At 47.1% G+C, this 19585-nt stretch overlaps 1 protein-coding gene across 3 annotated transcripts in view; it reads right to left on the bottom strand.

Annotated features, from left to right (window-relative positions):
- The window catches only part of NXPH1 (neurexophilin 1), a 152685-nt gene extending 142066 nt beyond the window's left edge, over positions 1-10619 (bottom strand). The window contains exons 1-2 of one of the 3 annotated variants that reach the window (XM_068674039.1): positions 10531-10619; positions 8603-8764 (exon numbers count right to left, since the gene is read on the bottom strand). In XM_068674039.1, the coding sequence (XP_068530140.1) occupies positions 8603-8656 (54 nt within the window). In that variant the 5' untranslated portion in view covers positions 8657-8764; positions 10531-10619. Of the gene's footprint in view, positions 1-8602; positions 8765-9429; positions 10436-10530 lie in introns of those variants that run through there. The other 2 variants (XM_068674037.1, XM_068674036.1) reach the window with 2 other exon arrangements.
- Between the last annotated feature and the right edge of the window lie 8966 nt (positions 10620-19585).

The raw sequence follows: 19585 nt of genomic DNA, 5'->3' as shown, positions 1-19585 counted from the left end.
CTCCACCCCCCTCCTTTATTTTTATCCTGTGGCTCATCCATGCATCTCTAAGATAAATACAGAAAATACTGTTACAGCAGAAAATTATTTCCCATGTAATACGAGGCTCGTGTTGTGGGGAGGTGAGTTCCCATAAGACATGACAGTCACTAAATATTTCTAATGTTATTTATGTTATTTCTGACATAGGTATGCAGTGGGTGGGAGAATCCCTATACTCATGGGGCCAGATCTAAAACTACTGGAATTGTCAGAAATCACCACTGTGTTCAGTGATTTCTGGATCAAAGCATCAGGCGTTTTAACTAGGAAGGCAAGTAACATCTTCTGGTATTCAACCAAAGAGGCTAAATTGCTTAGATTTTAAGTATCTGTTTATTTCTCTTCCTAAATAAATTACATAAATTATATATACATATGAATATCAGATTTTAATTACAGGTGGTTCCAAGAATGGAGGCTACTAGATCACTTCTTTGCTAATATTATTTTCGCTGTCAGCTCTGCTGCTAAAAGAAGTCTGATGATCCTATAGATCTTGTCCCAGCAATCAAAATTTAAGGAAATGTACAAAGAAAAAGTATATTATATTTTACTTATAAGTTTCTCAAAAGCACAGCAAAAAGCAGACTGATCAAATAAGCACACAAAGATAAACAACTGGGATGCATGTAAAAAGAAACAGCCAGGCTCTTCATTCCTTAGATATGTTTGCAATAAATGAGTCTGTGAGATTTAAGAAAAATAGGGCACTGGTATTGTTATCATTTGGTAGTCACCCAGAAAAAAAAAGCCTTATATTTCTCCCCTTTAAGCCATCTGAAGATGTGGAAAGAGCAGGTAATCTTCCCATGCACTGGTCAACCTGTCGTCTAAGTGACAAAACAGCTAACAGAAGAAGTGATACCCTAGAGGACACTGGCAAAACCAACACGTGAACAGACAGGACAGAGACCAACCAGCAGACAAATCATTTTACAGCAGACAAAGGGGCAAGAAAGAAAATACTACTAAACTGCCCCTTGGAGAGAAAGAGACGGGCCACCTAGAGAGATGAATGCAGTGTGAAAAGCAGATGAACGTCGCTGAGACATTTGTCACTAGCTGGACTGCAAGACGCTGACATTAATGAGGATGGCATTTGGAAGATAAAAGCAATATCTCTGAAGCAGACAATGCAGTTTCCAGGCACCATGCATGGGGACATGTTGTAATCAAAAGGGACTGGAAAATGTTCACATCTAGCAAAAGCACCACAATCACTACTGATATTCATGAGAAAATATGGATCAGGAATAAATGGCCTATGGTTTTGTCTGCAGGGTTGGTGGAGATTGTAGGTTGTTTTTTCTCTCAGCCCAGTCAATTCCCATCACATTCCGTTATTGAAGGGCTCTCCATCACTCATCCACTTATACCTTCCGTGTCAATGGTTGGTGTTTCACCGACAAGTGCTTTTCAGGCAGCAGACCTCTAGAGGATAGCTCTGTCAACAGCAAGTGGGGATTTACAGGGGTGGAGGATCTTACTTGAGGATTATCTCCTCTTGAAAGCAAGGAGGGAGCTGGGAGATACCCTAAGCTCTGTCTGTGAGGCCACAAGCAAATGGAGTGAGCCAGATCTGTCTGCCCTCACAGGTGTCCCAGAGCACCACCACCCTCAGAACGACATCAACATTTGACTACATATGACTCTCTCCCACTATAACACAGGAGATGGGAACTGTCACTATTAATTTATTAATCAATCATTCCTTGCTCTCATGCCTCAGTGTTAGTTGCGTCCCACAGTCCATTTTGACTCTGATGCTCTCAGATGTTCCTGATCTCTCCCAGAAAGGAGAGGATACAGTGGCCCTCGGATGGTACAAGACAAACCCAAACATGCCAGAGCAACCTTCCTGATCCCCAGAGGCATCCTGCTGGGGACCTTAGATAATTAAATCCAAGACCCCATGCCTGCTTCCCTCCCCACTCATGTATTGCCCCTCTGGCCAGTATATCCACAGAAAGCTAAGAGGCTGCTTCACCACTAAAAGAAATCCAGACCACAGCAACAGCTAATATATCCATCTGCTTGGCAGCCCATCTACTTCTTCCTCCAGGAAAGCCAATGAAGGCAGCCAAACCCCAAGTCCGGAGCAAGTTTTGGGTAAGAACTCACTCGGTACTGACCCGAAATATTGACTAGTCCGGGACAAGGTGTCCGTGAAAAAGAGGAGTTTGATCGGTGGAAGTGGAGTTTGGTCCGTGTAGAGCAGTCACCGAGGGCCCGGCCGGGCAGAGCATGTGGAGGGGCGGCTCCGGGCGCTGTCCGTGGTGCTGGCGCCGCCGCCCCGGAGCTCTCCGAGGCGCTGCACGGCCGGGCCGGGCCGGTGATCGGGGCCGGGGGGCGGCTGGGCGAGGCGAGGCAGTCGCGGAGCGGGGCACCGCAGTGTCAGCCTTGCCCCAGTCCGTCTGTAAGCACTGGTCTGCTCTCCTCGCGGGTCTTGCGCTAGCTTTCCCCGGCTCAAAAAATATTCCGACAGAAGGGAGAAGAAAAAGAAATACTAACAACCACGTGGGCTACTCGTGCTCTGAAGAAAGTTTTGGACGCGGATCCAGGAACGAACAGAGAAATGGGAACACGCACTAACCCGACCGGGATGAGCACAAGCTCTTTCTGCTTCCTCTTTCATGTTGTGTGCAGGCAGCGCAGCTCCACGTGCAAAAGTGCTCTTGTCCTCAGCCTCCTGCAGAGTACCGAGCACCTCCCGATCGTCCTTCAAAACCGTCCCTTTCTCTCTCTCCACTTCAATTTAAAAATCGAAAGAGAGGTGGGAAGTGGTAGCAGAAAGCTGACTGAATCCCTCCTTTAATCACAAACAAGTCCAGCAAGACGGATTCTGGGAAAAGAAACTGTATTACGGAGCAGCGACCAGTGTCATAGTAGTTAAAATAGAAGAGAAAAGCCTCTCACAAAAATCAATTCTTATGTAGATGAGGCGACATAAGAGTCTCTCTCTCTCTCTTTGCGGGCTTAGTGAATTTCTAATTAGCCCAAAGAAGCCCTAGAGGAATGAGGAAGAAAGGGCGGGAATATTGGGATATCTAGTCATAACAAATATTGCCGTGCTCTGGATTATTGCCTGGAAATACACTGAAAATGAGGGGACCCAACACCATTGTCTCAGCCGAGTTATTTCCCTTGACCTTCGGCTTTGTCCATCCAGGCTGAACAAACTTCCTGAAATGAGCATCGCCCCTGCTCTCTGCCAGACACACAACTTCGGCCTCTTTAGGTCACAGAAAGGCAGAGAGGATGAGAGGCCGTTTCCCCTCCAAAGGAAGGGCACCCTCAGAGGTTTAAACAACAGCCAGAAAAACGTGGGGTTAAACAATAAACTAGTTAAAGTGCTGTCCTGTTGAACAGAGAGCAGTTTCCACTGCATTGAGAACCCGCCAATATATATCATATCAATAAAAAAGAGCTCTTCGAAAGCTTGCATAGTAATTGAGATTGGAGATCTTTTTTGATATGGGTTGGCATTTCCTCATATCAATCTGACAGAGCCAACTCAGGAAATTGCTGGTAATATTCATCTGGGGAGCACTTTCATTAAACGTAATTCATTCGACTTTCACAATAAATTGAGTGACATCCTTACAGCAGAACCTTTTTATCCTTGATGAAGTGCTTGCCAGCCTTTGGTTTTCCACTTTATTGTCACATTCCTTAAAGCAGAATCGTCAACATGTCAATCTGCTGCATGAAAAAATGCTAAAGCTGTATTTACAAAGCACCCAGGAGGTGGTTTAATGCTGACTTACAAGAAGAGCGAGTTGGGAGTTAAACTATCTGATAAATCACAGCATAACTTCACCAAGCCCAATCGGGGAACAGAAGCCAATGCTAAGGAGGGAAGGATGGCTCACACATTCATTTTCTCCAAGTGCTGGCTATTCCGAGCAATTGGTTTCTTAACCTGCTTCATCGCACTTTCCAAGACGACTGGGAAATTGGCTTTTTGTTAATTAAAATGGCGGTTTACGGATGCAGAGAAATATTAAAGAGCTTAAAATGGATACCTCTAGGTACCGACATGGAATTTGTGACAGGGAAAGGGATATTGGACTGTGCTTAGGTGCCTTCCTAAAAAGTGAAATCTATTCCAAGAGGCTTTCTTCAGAGATTTAAGAAGTGAAAATAGTACGTACTAAGCACCAGAAAATATATATATGTATCAATGCGGGAAACCCCCTTCAGAAACTCCTAGCAAGGTCCTTGATAGTTACAAAGGAAGAAAGCCCGCAAAAGAATGAGCTATCTTCCGCTTAACAGAAAAATAGAGCACAGATAAGTTTTTTTCACCAGTTCCAAGTGATTCGAGTCCCTTTATTAATCCTGTGCTTCATCTTCCGAAAGGGTAACAATTTCCTCTACACCACCGCGAAAGGGTCTCAAACTCCTTTACAGAGGGGGAGCAGATCATCTCAAGACTGCGTAAAGTCTCTAGCAGAAAAAACCCTGCCACTTCTCTCCCTCTCTGCCAAGCGCTCTCCCCCTCTCCCCGCCTTGGACGTGAAAATTAAAAATAAATAAATAAATAAATAAATAAATGCAAGAAATTGCTTATCTGGATTAAAAAAAAATAATAATAAAAAAAAACACGAATGCTTTCAGCACCAAATACCTCTGAGAAAACACTGTGGGTGGTGATTATGACAGGACAATGCCTTCCCTCTCTTTTGTTTTTTGTTTTCTTTTATCTTCGCTGCCTATAGAGGTTTCTTTCCTCCCACATCAAAGTAGGACACAATCAGCAACTGTCTTTAAAAAGGAAAAAAAAAAAAAATCAACTTATCTTCGCCGGCACGTGATAGCTCTTCACGTTCTCCATAGCTTTCATTAACCGGGGTGAAATGGCCGCAAACAGTGCAACACGGAGCGAAATTAAATGTACACAAACTCTGGAGCCACTAACCCCCTGTTTGCCCCCTCAGCAAACACCGCATCAGGTGTGCCACCGCTGATGCACGCGATTTTAAACCACTATCATTCAGGACATTTCTGCGGGAGCGCTTCGCTCGGCTGTCAGGAGGCCTCCAAACGGCGAGGAGCAGACCTTAAAACCCCAGCCCGGCTCGGGGAGGAGGTCAGCAGGCTGTTTCCAAGACCCTTTGCCATTGTCCTGTAAGCCAAGGTGCCGGAGTGTCCCGCAGTTGGCTGACAAAGCGCCACGCAGAGCTGCGCCCCCGCGGAACTACCTCGCAGCCCTTGTCGGGGTGGGGGGAGAAATCCCCCGCGATTTGCTCCTGCTCCGCTTAAACGCTGCACGGAGGAAAAAATCCCTGCCAGTCAATGCTGGTGTACAGCCTAATTTCCAAACCCGCCGGTGAAGAAACTCTGTGCTGGAAGAGCACGGCAAGCCGGGGAGGGGGATGTTTGCCCTAGCAGCACGCAGCGCAAAACTCGGGTTGGTTTTAGGTTCACCCAGACGGTGAGCTCTAGCCCCTTTAAAGCAGGGTGAGCCCCGCAAAACAAGTTACACCTTGCTTGCACCGTGCGCGAAGTTCCCCCCGGAGCAGGCGGGGGCAGAGCCCGCGGGCACGCCGGGGACAAATCCTGCTGCCGCCCGGCGGGGGCTTGCCGGGGGCAGAACGGGGCCAGGGCTGCGGCCACCAGCCCGCCGCCCGCCCAGCGGGCCCCCTTGTCTGCCTGCCCTTATCTTATCTGCCCCGGCCTTTTGCCCGATCTTGAGCTGGCTCCCCGAGAAATAAGTAGTCAGGGTCCGTGCCGCTTTTGCCAGCAGCTTTGTCGTGCGATTCGCAGGCGCTTCTGCAGCATGTTGCTTCTACCCGGGAAAAAAATAATAATAGTAATAATGAAGAAAGAAATGAAAAGAAAGTGCCTGGCGTTTTATTGTCCTGTGGTGTCGGGCTGGAGATTCACCGGCAACTAGGCAGGAATTAAACGGGAAGGTTTCAATTAAGGGAATGGTGTAAAACCCCGGTGTCCTTATAAACAGGCAGAACTGAAACCTTAAAAATAAAATACAAAGTCTACAATCTCTGTGTGGCTTTTTCTTTCTTAATATCTACGCCCTTTCCTAATGACAATTTTGAGCTCGACACAGCGCTGTTAGTTAAGAAAACATTATTCGTTAGAATAAGAGTAAGATGTTCCTGAAAGAAAAGAAGGGGAGGTTCGAGGTAAATACGACCGAGCACGGCATTTTGAACAATTTCTGCTGCTCTTTAAATCTGAAGAAACAAAATACCTGTAAAGGTTGGCTCCTAATTCTACCAAATAAATACAAAGTTATTCGTTTAGGCCAAAAGAAATGCACTTCGAGAGTAAGTCAAATACAGCATTTGCAATACGCTGCACAGCTCAAAACAAGGAGAACACGCATGTCTTGGATGTCTAGCTAATGTTCTTATCAATAAACATAATAGGGCGAGCCAGCTCTACCCCAGCAAAACTCTCACTCGTTTGGATCGGCCATGACCTCTATAAATTTCAGGCAATAAGGCTGAGTGGCATATGGCTCTATTAAAAAGGGGGAGAAAAGCAGAAGCACTTTTTTTTTTTTTTTTTTTTTTTTTTTCCTCCAAGGTTTCATTAGGAAAAGGTTTAATGGTGGAAGGAAAAAAAAAAAAAAGAGCAGCGGTTTGCTGGGTGGAGAGGAATCAGAAGCCGGCGAATGAGGAACTTGAAGGCAGCCCAGCCTGGCTGCGGCTGTTCACTTTCTCTGCACAGCGCCTGGCTAAGGCGGAGGGGAAACATGTTTTCCCTCTGTGTTATCAACCTCCCTCAAGGAGGATCCTTTAACAAACTCAGTGGGAAGCTGTTGGTGTTGTCATTTCATTTCCCCTTCCTAACAGGCTGGGTACAGAAAATCCAACTCCTGCTTGGCGCTGCCCGAGTGATGCTCAGGCGGAGCGGCACCGGGGGCTGCACCTCGCTGCCTAAAGCCTAACAAAACTTCGTGCTCCCCGGCTGATAAGCAGTTTATCGTCGCGCAAACTTTCGGATTCACTCCCTAAATGCAGAGCATGGGGAGAGGGAGGCTGGCGTAAACGTGCGAGCAGCGACTTAGGAAGTCTTGGGCTGGGCAGGGAAATCCTTTGGATCCCCCTCGAGCGATTTGGCAGAAGACGCAGCCGAGCCGAAGAGCGCATCCCCTCCCCCTAGCCTGCCTTTTATTCCCTTTTTTTTTTTTTTTTTAACCATATTCGCATTGTTTCGAGGGAAACTGAAAAAAAAAATCGTCTCCTTTACTCTAACGCCAAACACTCGGAACACACACACACACACACAAAAAAAAAAAAAAAAAAAAAAAAAGCATTCAGGTAATGAAGTCTGTAACTAAACGGTAATTGAATCAGCATAATTTGCACACTGAATGGTTTTCAAATGCTCCCAGTTTACAATTAAAGGAGAATTAATGCGCTTGTTGTTCAGACTGCGGCGCATTAGAATAAATCCAGCACTGTTGTTGTAATGAGTCGGGAGCAGTTTAACTGCCAGCAAACACATTTAAAATTTAACACGATGTATCGATCTCGCTCCGGCTTTTTGATAGATTATTCGCCGCGCACTTTTCTCCCCCCATACCCCCACCCCCGCCTGTAAAACCGCCGGGGCTGGAAGGGAAGGGAATTTGGGGGTGGGGGGGGGGGGGAGGGGGATACCGAGGGAGGGTTCGGGCCGGCCGCGACCCCCTGCGCTGGGCTCTGCGCGGCCGCGGGAGGAGCGCGCAGGCGGCCGGGTCTGCCCCCCTCTCCCCAGCCCCCCGTCGGTCCCCCCCACCCCCGGCTGGGATCGGCGGCCCGCAGCGCCCCCAGGCGGCCCGGACGCGGCAGCGCAGGGGGTCGCGGAGAGGAGCGGAGCGGGCAGCGCCGCCCCCCGCCCCCGCCAGCCCCGCAGCCGCAGCCGGAGCATCCCCGGAGCGGGTGGCGGGGTGCTTGTGGCTCCTGGAAAAAGGGCTCCTTCCTTGCCCTCCGCCGCGGGGAGGATGCTCCGCAGAGCGCTCGGCTGATGAATGGCGCATCAGGCAGGGCTGGGAAGGGGCAGCCCGCCGGGGGTTGCTCCTGGAGGTTTTTAAGGGGGGAGAAAGTGGGAGCGAAAGGAGACAGCGCCGCTGTTTGCTCGCGTTCCCCCGGCTAATCTCAGGGGAGATTCGCCACAGAACCAATGGGACCGCACACGGAAAACCCACGCAGCTCCGCTCCTCGCTGCGCGCTGCGTGCCCGGGCTTCGCATCCAGGATGGGCACGGTGCTGGAGGGCTGCTGGGGGGCTCTCGGGGGGCTGTCACCCCCGGCCGAGGGCAGGCGTAAGAAGTTGCCTCCGCTCCGGAGCCTGCCAGGGAGCCCCGCCGGAGGCGTTGCCGTGCCCGCACTGGCACCGGGGGGCCCGGTCCGGGAGGTGGCACCGGGGAGCCCCCCGAGCCCGCTGTCCCCTAGGGGAGCAGAAGTTGCGGGGTTGCCCCCCCTGTACCCTCTTACCGGCCCCGGGCTGCCCGGAAGGCGGCGGCAGTTGCCGTGAGTTTGCTCGTTCTCCGCCGGGCTGCTGCCCCCTTCCCCGCCGCGCTCCCCCCGGCACCGGGGGGCACTCACCAAGTAGAGGGTGGGCTGCAGCAGAAGGACCGCGTACCAGTAGACAGCCTGCATCCTCGCCGCTCAAACTTCCCCCGCGCTGCCTTCGCTGCCTCTTTGTTCCTTCCAGAACATAGATCCACCTGACATCCACTTTACAGAACGAGCGGAGCTCTCACCAGCCTAGACAAAAATGAAATTATAGACCCCATGACCACAAGACAAGGTTAGGCTTGAGACAAGGGGGGAAGAGAGGTGCGTAGGAAAGGGGGGGCGGGAGAGAAGGAGGAGATGGGGTGTGTGGATGGGGGTGGGGGGGAACAAAAAACGATTAAAATCGAGTTAATCCGGCGGCAGAGTAAAGTGGTCGCGCGATCCAGGCTGGCTGCGGAGCGCCCTGTGGGCAGCGCTACCGGGCTCTCGCTCCTTTTGCCGGGCTGGGGAGCCCCGGGGGTGGGCTGGGACGGCCCGGGGGTGCCACCGCCAGCCCCGCCGCCCTCCCGCCCGCCTCCCTGCGCGCCCTCGCCGGGCACCGGGCGGCAGCCGCCCGCCGCGGAGCCCCGCAGCGCCGGAGCGCGGAGGAGAGGGGTCGGGGGTGCGGCGCCGGGGCTCCGGCGGCTTCAAGCCGGGACCCCCGGGCAGGCTCCTCGCCCCCCCGCACCCCCCGCAAGCCCACCTCCCTCCCCTCCGCCGCTCCTAAAGCACCCAAAATGCTCGCCCCGGGCCGGGGCCGCGCCGCGGGGCGCCCCGACGGGCTCCGACCCCCGACCCCCGGCCCCGGCCCTCTCCGCCCCCGCGCCCCGCGGACAGCCCCGGCGCCGCGGGGGGGCCGCGGCGGGGATACGTACGGCGTGGGGGGTCCGACGGCGGCCGGGGCTCCGCGGGGCGCTCCATGGGCGAGCCTAGAGGGGCCGAGCGGCGCGGCGCAGCCCGCCGCCCCTGCGCATCTCCTGGCCGCGCTCCGCGCCGGGCCGTCCCGCGGCCGCTGGGCATCCGGCGGTGGCGGGGCGGCTGGCAGGCTGTCCGTCCCCCCCTCGCCTCCCCTTCTCCGCACACAGCCGAGCAGGACACTTACGGGAGGAGGGAGCTGCCCGGGCTGCCCGCTAGCCTTCGGCGGGGGGCGCGGGCAGGAGCGGCGGCAGCGGCGCTCCGGGGCGTCCAGGGCGATTTGTCTCTATTAAAAATGCCTTATCGGCGAGGGAGCGGCGAGCGCCTGCTCTTTAACTTCAGATAAAATCTATCTGCAAAGACCTTGGCCGAGCATCTCGGAATAAAGCGCCGGAGCCGAGCGCCGTCCGAGCCTCACTGCTTGGGGAGAGAGAAAGAGCGGCGGAGGGGGGAGGAGAGGGGGGGGCTTGCCTGGCGGAGAGGGGAAGGGAGGAGGGAGAAAGGGGACTTCAACGGCGTCCCATCCTCTCCTCCGAGCGGGGTGATGAATCAGAGCCCTCCCCGAGCGGCGAGAGCCGCCCCGCGCCGCCCGCCCTGCCTGCCCCGCCGGGCTGCTCGCCCTGCCCAGCGCCGGGAAGGAGCCGGCCGGAGCCTCGCTTTTTTCCCCCTCTCTCTTTCATTTCAGTTTTTCCGCCTCCCTGGGGGGAGGCGTCCCGTGCACCGCCAGCCCGGAGCAGAGCCGGCCGGGGCTGCGGAGCCGAGCTGCGGGATGGCAGGGAGGGAAGGAGGGATGGAGGGATGCTTCTCCCCGCCGGCAGGAACCTGTAGCTGGACGGCCCCGCGGAGGGAGGCTGGGGAAGCTTGGCCCTGCCCCGTGCCGTGCCTAATCCCGCCAGCTGTCATGCAAAGAGAAAGGTCTCATCGACCTTGTTTGCCTTCTTCTTTACAAGTCCTGGGGTTTCTTCTCCTGCCCTCTTCCATCCTCCCCAAACCGTACCGTTACCACTGTGACATTGGGACAGGGTGAAGGGGAGGATACCAACAGCACAGGGTTGCCTTACCAGATCCCCGGCCTCGACAGCAAAGCTCAGATTTATCACCTCCCAAAGGGGAGCCAAGAAGCAAGCCAGAGTGCTGTACAGAGCAGGAAACGAGAGAGAGAGAGAGAGAAAGAGAGAGAGAGAGAGGAAGGACTTCACTTGTCCTGCCAAATCCTTGCTGCTCTCAGAGCATGTCCTTGTAATTAACATTTGCAATCTGAGGCTTCAATACCAATCTGTAAAATACTGTATTAAGTCGGGGGTCTGAGTCTGGGATGCTGTAATAAGAGGGGAGCAGGAAAAGGAGGAGGAAGGTAATGAATATTCCTTGGAAGGGCGGCACCATATCTTCCCCCATGGCCATCGCTGCTCCAAACACCTGGAAGATGGACACCTCCATATGTCCCCAGCACCATCCCTCTGTTAGACATGTGGGACGCTCACGTCACGGCTTTGAACAGGAGCATGCAGCCTGCGAGGAATCATACTGTCATCCTGCCCCTCCAGACAGCCTCTGCAATACCATGCAGGCTGAAGCTGCCTAGGGACTTCTTGTTTCCAACGGGTAACAAATCAAAAATCACAGCTGACTTATCCCTCCTGCCAGCTGCCTCCTTTCTGTCTTTTCCACTCTTATTCCCCATAAGTGAGGGGCTTTGTCTGCATTTATTAATCAATCTATAGATAGAAAGATAAATGTTACTTTCTTAGCACAGAACAAACTTGCCACAAGCTGCGTGGAGCCTACTGATGACCTAGGCTATGGATCTTTGCAAGAAGCCACTGAGATACATATTTAGACCCAGCATGCTTGCTCTTACCTCAGATAGGAGATTGCAGGGTTGATATGGAGCAGGAAGAGCAAATGCAATGTCTGACTGATTTCCATAGGTCACATTCCTGAGGAGGCCAATGCTTGTTCGAGAAGGAACAATCCACTCTAGGGCCTGTATAACTTGATTCGGCCTCAGCAAGGTTTGATCGTTAATGTCTTCATAGTGGAGGTGACAAGGAAGTAGTCCTTGGAGAAGAATTCTTCCTCCAGCTGGGCAAACCAAACATCTTCCCTGTCTTTCTGACCCAGATCCTTGTGTCTCATTTAGGGGAGAACTGCAGAGGAATGTTGGACTCCATTGGCATCACGAGAATGGTCACTCTTGACTTCAGCCCACTGAAATCTCCTCCTCCCGTGAATTCAGCGAGATCTATGAACAGTCTGGTCTGCATGCTACCTACCTGAGGCATCAGAAGGCTCTTGAGGTAAAGGTCTTAAGGGGGAGGAACCTATTTTCAATTGTGTAGGGGCTGATCCAAGGCTTTAGTGAAAACTTCTTCATACTTTGGCTGACCTCCTCAGCCAAAGGCACTGAGAAAACTGATGCTCCATTTGGACTGCTTCTCTCTATTGTGAATCCAGAAGACAGGAGAAAGGATCGTATGGAAGCCTGGATTGATCTTTTTTACCAAAGAAAAAAAATATATAAAATAAAATATAAAAAAGCAGGCTACAACGTATTCCAGCTGTGAACATTTTCAAAGGAAATGCACTACTTATCTGACATTTAGGATTTTTCAACATAGTCATTTGACTTTTATCTGATTCTGTAATATTAGCAGAGCAGCTTAAGTGAAATATTAGATTTTTTAAAGTTAATTTTAATTTCAACCATTTGGATACTGTATGTAATCTTAGCAACAAGGTCCCCAGCAAGGTAGTGTGAGCTGGTGGGGCTTTAAAGAATCACAAATTCTGGGCTTACTAATGGACTTTTGAAAAGTCCAATTAGACTTTAAAATGCAATTGGGCTATTTTTAAAGCTTTGAAATATATTCTGACCTTTAGGTAGCTTCCCTGTTATTGCGAAGAAAGCTTCCTGGCTTGCAGAACTAAAAGGGTCACAGGCAGAAAATCCAAAGACAATGGCAAGTGATTAATAATTGCTAGGGGTTCCAAAAGAAGATGGGCACGTGGTTTAATTGCTTGAGGCACTAGAAGAAGATACAGTGCTCTAATGATAAATATCAAATAAGTGAGCTAAATTTACTGTGCAATGTAACTAACCTCCCTGCACATGGGCAGTTATGTATGAAGTAAAACTGACAAATAGATCTGAATCCTCTGCAATACAATCCATAGAGCATAAGTGTCTATTTTGGAAATACTGCTTGGGAGATGAAAAAAAAAAAAAAAAAGGTAAAAAAAAAAAAAAGTAAATAAGAGAAACCAAAGGTGGGCCAGGGTACTAAGGGCTGAAGCAAGACTTAGGAAGTGAAAAGCCAATGCAGCTTAACCACCATTTTTCAGTCTGCTCTGTACTAGACTTTTTTTTTTTTTCTCTGTGTTTCATTGCTACAATCAATGCCTGGGTCAGGAATTTTGGTGAAGTCAATAGAAGTTTTGTCCCATCTCTTTAAAGGATATATTAAATTGTTAACAATGGCTGTCTTCAAACAAAAAAATCTGCCTGTGCTATGAGCAAATATCATCTCATCAATATGCATGTTGAAGTACTATTGAATTCAAGTGGAGTTGCATATGCACTACAGTGACAGATTATGGCCTCCACAGCTTTTCTATATTTGTACTATACAGTACAGGCCAGATGCCTCATATCATTCATGTAAATAATCTTACTGAAATGTTCTTCATATTGCCAACCGCTAATTCATCAGACCTTTTCTTTTTATTCCTTCCCCTTTTCACATATTAAATAGATTTAGTTTTGTTTCAAGGAAATCTTCGTGTACAAACAGAGTATTTTTACTGTTAGTATAAATACTACAAACAGAATCCCTTGTCACATCTTATTTCCATTCTTTCAAGGTCAGAATATGACTGTATGTACTATTCATATATCTAAATATAAAAATATCTCTGTGAGACTCTTATTTTTATTGCATTGATTTCTGCCTACTTACAGTCAAAGACATACCGTGAAGTGGTGTTACTCTGTATTCCATATGGAAAAATACAGGAATACTCCAGGTACTACAAGGGAAGGGTCTTGAATTCATGATGTTTTTAATTATTTCTCCTGTCATTATGTCATGAGGAATCACACAACGGTGGAGTGAGCTGTGGCATTCAGTATCAAAGATGACTAAAAGGTAATGTACTAACAGTAATGCCTGGATCACTCGATGCTTCTGTGATATAAATGTGAGCAAGCCTACAGGCTTCACTGGACTTATTCCAGGTGACACTCTGTGTGCGCACACATACTCAGGATTTTTTCCAAAATACTTGAGATAAGGTGAGACATAAATTATTGCCTATATGAATAAAATTTACAGCCAAGTTTATCTACAGGACTGGCTCATTAATAATGCCTTTAAATCCAAGGGAAAAAAAAAATCTCATGAATCATGAATGCAATAAGTAAAAAAGCTTTCTAATCTTCTTTGCATAGGGAGCTTCTTTTCTAACATAATGTGTATAATAGAGATTTGTATTTGCATTCACATTTATTTCATCCATTAGATCTTGGCAACACAGGAAATAGAAGAGTTTTAATAATACCCATAAGAAGAGAAACGAAAAAAAAAAAAAAAAAAGAAAGAAAAAAAAATAAAGTAATGGAAGGTGTCTGTACTGAGCAAAGAGTAATGTTGTCCAGAAAATACCACAACCTGGGTGATTTTCCTAAAGACATAGTTAGATTTCAAAAATACTGTAAGACTAAGTGATTTTTTAAATTAAAATCCAATTATTGGAATACTTCATGATGGCCACTCTAGGGATTATTAGCTGACAGCAACACTTGTTGAAATCGTAAAACTTGATAACAAAAGTTTTATTAAAATCTCCTCTGTGTGTTTTTTTAATTGCACAGTAACCCAACACATATAATATTAGCTGGAAAGGCGTTATGCAAAAGAGCTAAAATATGAGGGAGTTAAATTGTCTTAAAGAAGAAATTGATCTGGGAGACAGTCTTTGAGGCCGATTGTCTTCACTTTCTGAGAGGAATAAAGTGGGGAAGACCCTGAAGGGTTTTTGGACTTCTTGCAGGGCCAGAGGAAGGAGGGACAATCACAGCTGATGGCACCATGAAAGCAAAGGCTCTTGGGCTCCTGGGAGCACATCACTCTTCAAGGCTTGGCCAAAAAGTGCTTTGTACAAATTCTGAGCATCCAGGACAGAAGTCAGCTCCACACAGAAAAGGAGGAAAAGGCAAAACTTCTCCCCAGAAGCCTGTCAGGATAGGACATCCTGGCTCTATATCACATGTGCCTTAAGCAGGAGTCAACTCCCTGACACAGCATTACAGCCACTGAAGGAAGATCTCCTAGTGTCTTTCCCTCTCTCATTTTTTCTCAGTCACACTGCAGCAGTTGTGTATGCTCAAGCAGTGCCAGGTTGACCGTCCTGAAGACAGAATTTACCTGTTACTTTATGGAGCAGTTGCTGCAGAAGGGCAGGATGCCAGGCTGTCAACATCTCCAAAGGCTCTGAGGGCAGCTCCTTCCTCACACTACTCCCTCCCTTGAGTTTTGTGCCAAGAACATTACAGCATGGCCAACAGGCAGGGCCCAGAGCAGTGCTGGGTTTTCTGCTCCAAGCTCGCTTATCCATGGGAACCTGGACTGGAGCTACGGCTTCTATGCACTGCAATAAACAACCTCACAGATCTGTTGACATCAAGGGAAGTAAAGGTGGTGAATGACTGGAACTGCTATGTCAAAAAGAAACCTTATTCTTTTTTATGGAGGCAGCTGATAAAGGGGCAAATTATCTCACTTTGAGCAGCCCGAGACCTGAGCTCAGACACAGGACTCATCATGCCAAATACTGTTGCCAGTGGCTGTAGCTGAGATGAAGTGGGCTCCTGGGTGAGTTTTCAAAGAGATATGTGCAGCTCTAAACCCTTTCAGATTGTTTTTTCTTTGCGGGTAGCTTGTAATCTACCTACTATGATGATTTGGGTGGCAGAACGTGAGTGAGGGTGATAGTTTACCTTTCAAAATGACATAGCTTAGTATAGTTGGTTTTGTAAGGCAAGAAGATATATTGGGGAATAACTCAGAAATTTCTGCCTTTCATGTTTTAGACCCTTAAACTTGGTCTAGCAGTCTATTCTTCCTCAGAAAAATGAAAGTTTTGAGACTTTCTGCAAATGAGGTAGAGTTAAGCCTTTGTGAAAGTTCATGTTTGGATACCTCTTGCATGAAAATGTGTCAAATTTTACCTTGTAATAACAACACAATAATAGTTTTTGCCTAGCCAAGCCTACATCTGCTATGAAAACAAAATGAGATATTTTGGACCTGAACATTCTGAAATCTTTATTAGAAATGGACAAATCTCAGAAGAACTTTCACCTTTGATGAAAGGCTGAAATAGACTTTTGTCTTTGCTTTACAAGGGGAGAGAAGGCTTCAGGCAACATATCAAAGAAATTACAGAAGAAATGAAATTCTTGCTTTTGCATGCAGCTGTTGCTGAGGTATCAATACTTGGCTGCAAAAAGACAGCTGTCAGGATCACCAGTATTAATGAATATATATTTAAAAACAAAGGAATGTTGATTTGTTGAGTTACTTTGCTGTGCTGATGCAATAGCTGTACTGCACTCAGATGCATTTCCATTTTACTCTTGAGAAAACTTTGCTAAAAATTATTGGAAAGTAAAGCCAAAAATCAGATGAAAGAGAAGTAACCAATTCCTTTGGTTTACATCATTTAATGTGAAAAATCATACTGTCTCTGTCAAAGATTTATAAAGGATGGTGGGGGGGCACGGGGGGGGGGTGTTAATTACGCTGGATTATTACAATCTTCCAGTGCCACCTTGTGGTTTAGCATAAGACTGCAAAATGCATCCAACATTAAACTTCACATTTGCCAAGGATAAACACCCAATTGCGCATGTAGCAGTCCATAAGTTAAGATAACAAACTGAGAATGGGAAGAGAGTTTTTCATCCTGTGTATTGAACAGCATTTTTCTCTGGCTACAAACAACATGCCAGCTTCTTCTGGTACAGAGTTGCACCCATCATGCCCAATGCTAACATTTGGGTATTACTCAAAGGGCATGATCTAAAGCATATTGCAGAGAGCCTCTGAGGGGGGATTTCCAACAGACTATGTCAGAACTGATTTAGCATTACTTTGTGTCTATGCCATGTACGTTAGCACCAAGGAAGTGCTTTTTGTTTTGAAACCACTGTTCTTACTTTACCATGAGTGTATCACCATACACGGCCTTACCACATGTGGGCCACTATTCCAGTGCTACACCACTCCCACTTCCTAAACCTACTAGGACTTCCTTTGCTGCAATCTGAGGCTTCATTATTGAATCACGCTTAGAGCAATGGGATAACAGTTCCTGAACAGAGACCTCAGACATTGCTACAAGAGCAAAACCTTGCATAAATATGCATAGTACCTTGGTGATAAGGGCTTTGCACCAACAGATAAGTGGACTTCTTAAAGCTGGAAGTGAAGAAATACACATCATCCAGAAATAAAATTGGCCCATTTCAGGTAGACATAACCTCTCTGAACAGGAAAAGCACACCTTTGAGAAGGGAAGGTGTACAAGACAGCAGCAATGGCAGTGACACTGGCATTAGCTGCCGGCTGGCTCACACTCAGACCGGTACTGTGAACTGTGTTTCATGGGTAAAACAGTACAATTCCCAGGCTAACTCACCCCACATCCTAGAGAAACTGCCATTTTCAGCTGTACAAGACTTGGAGCGATGGCAAAGGCATTTAGAGGACATCAAAAATTAAACCAAGGGGAATCCAGTTGCTTGTTTTCAAAAAATCCATACAACTCACAGAAGGCAATTGTATGAAAATAATCTCTAGGTTGCTAAAGCTGAATTGACTACTAAGATCAAAATCATTCCTGGATAATTATGTCTCAAATGATCTTCCAGTGCCAGTCAACCATTATATAACAGCTCTTAAATTGGGATTCCTGTTTTGGAGAATGAACCATTTAGCCTACTGACAGAGCCATCTTTTACGTTTCAGCCCACACTCCTTACAAATCTGTGCTGACAAATCTGTTGTTTCATGTCATCTGTCGATAGTATATATTATGCCATTTTCAAAGGTGCTGAGCTTATGTACTGTACCACTCATAAGATAATAGGATCATAAAACATAATTGTAAGAAGCACATTTTAGGAAGATTCATCTTCCTCTCGAGGATATAAGATGTGTCCATGGTTTTATATCCACACATAGATTTAAGGAGACTATCAGATGCTGACAGAGGCCTGATTTAAACAGCAATGTTAGAGCAAGGTGGCCATGATCACTCCAGCTCCCCAGGTAAATCCAGACTTGTAGATCTCATTTTGTCTCACAGATGTGGAGGACAGTCTCAGTATGAATGACTAAACTCTTTCTAGCCAAACACATGCTAACTAAACTGGCATCTATGTGCACATCAGAACTTGGATGCACTGTTTTACCGAGTTTGGATATCTCCAGATTCAGATATACAGTCTGAAATTACTCTGCAATAACAACAGACTGTTTAGAATTAAATCTGCATTTCCAAGTTGATTAGTTCAAACACAGAAAGAGCAAATTTGGGTTCTAGAGATCAGAATTCTAGAATTTATATGTCCCTAGTCTTAAGGGGAATTACATTTCAAGTTAAGTGTGTGTGTGGAGGAAATTATATAGTTAATTATGTTTTAAGCTCAATGAAATTTTGAAACATTGCCAGCACGGCAGAGTGCACTGAGATAAAACAGATGTAAGGAGCTCAGTTTTAGAACTTGTTCAGTATAAGCCCTTGTTGACTAAAATTTAGTAAATCCTGGAGCTTGGTAGTTTAAACTCTGACTTTGAATTACATCCACAGATTTAATGAACAATCTTTAACTGGATCAAGTATAAAGCTGGTCAGAGAAAATGATAAATAGGTACCTGTTTGTTTCCCATTTGAGTGCTGGGCACTGCAAAGATAGATTAATTACTCTTAATTAACTATGTCCTTTGTAGAAGCTTGAAGCAAACTATCTAATGAGGCCAAAAAAAAAGAGTGGAAGCTACTTGATTCACTTAATGTGCAAGTATCGTCTGCGCAATTATCTGCCCTCTGAGCAAATGGGGTGCACTCATAGAAACCAAGCTCCTGGCCCTGGTAAATGTGACAAATAGAAGGAACTTGGGGAGCTAGAAAACTATGAGAGCTCACAGAAACGTCATAGCACAGTGTCAGCTGTGGGAAAACAGCCCCTGTGCTACTGAAGACAAAGCAAGTTTTGTGTAAGGGCAGCATCCACTGAACCTCTCCAGAAAATGTGTTCCCTGAACCAGACAATATCTATATATTCTCTTGAACTAAAGATATCAGTCTGAGGACAAGAAATCTAGCTTACATTGTTAAGAAGATACCCTGCAGAGATTCAATTGTCATGCACATGAATAATCCGGTTTCTGATGCCACAGAAAATGGTCCAAAGATTTGTCTGCCACATGTAACAGTGATGGACCTCTGAAGGCATCTAGTCAGTTTCTTACGCAATACCAAAAAGGATCTGATAGCTGTGGACCATGATAATATCAATATCAAGGGGAGAAGCAGAAAAGACAAAACATGACCTTTTAGGCGGGGGGCTAAATTGTAGTCTGAAATGCCCCCAGAACCATGCTCATAACCAGAGAAAAGATACACCTGAAAGAATGGTTGAGCAAAGACAAAAGGGTAAATTTCTGAAACTCTCTGGAACAGACAAGATCTACATCAGAAGGAAAGCAAAGCCAAATAAGAACCAAGTCATTGGTTCATTCAGAAAATTATGCAGAACTTTTTAAATAAAACTCAAGGAAAGGCAACACTTGTGAAAAAGCACCTGCTCTTTCCAATCCTCTATAATGTTATATCTCTCTTTCTTTTTAAGCAAGCCAAATGGCATTCCTCTTCACAGAATCCACAGCTCTGTCAAGACACCTTCATGGGGTGTCTACTGCCATGATATCTGAAGGGAAGCTCGCTTCCTTCTGTCCCTCAGAGGACTCATAAATTCTCATTAAGAAAGGACTTTATGAGTGACAACCCCTAGAAGCAGCGCTGCCTCATCTCCATGATGACATGCCAAGA

Source organism: Anas acuta, chromosome 2, assembly GCF_963932015.1.
Source record: "Anas acuta chromosome 2, bAnaAcu1.1, whole genome shotgun sequence".
Taxonomy (NCBI): Eukaryota; Metazoa; Chordata; class Aves; order Anseriformes; family Anatidae; genus Anas; species Anas acuta.
Note: the sequence above shows the minus strand (reverse complement) of the source record. Positions and strands in the feature narration are given on the sequence as shown.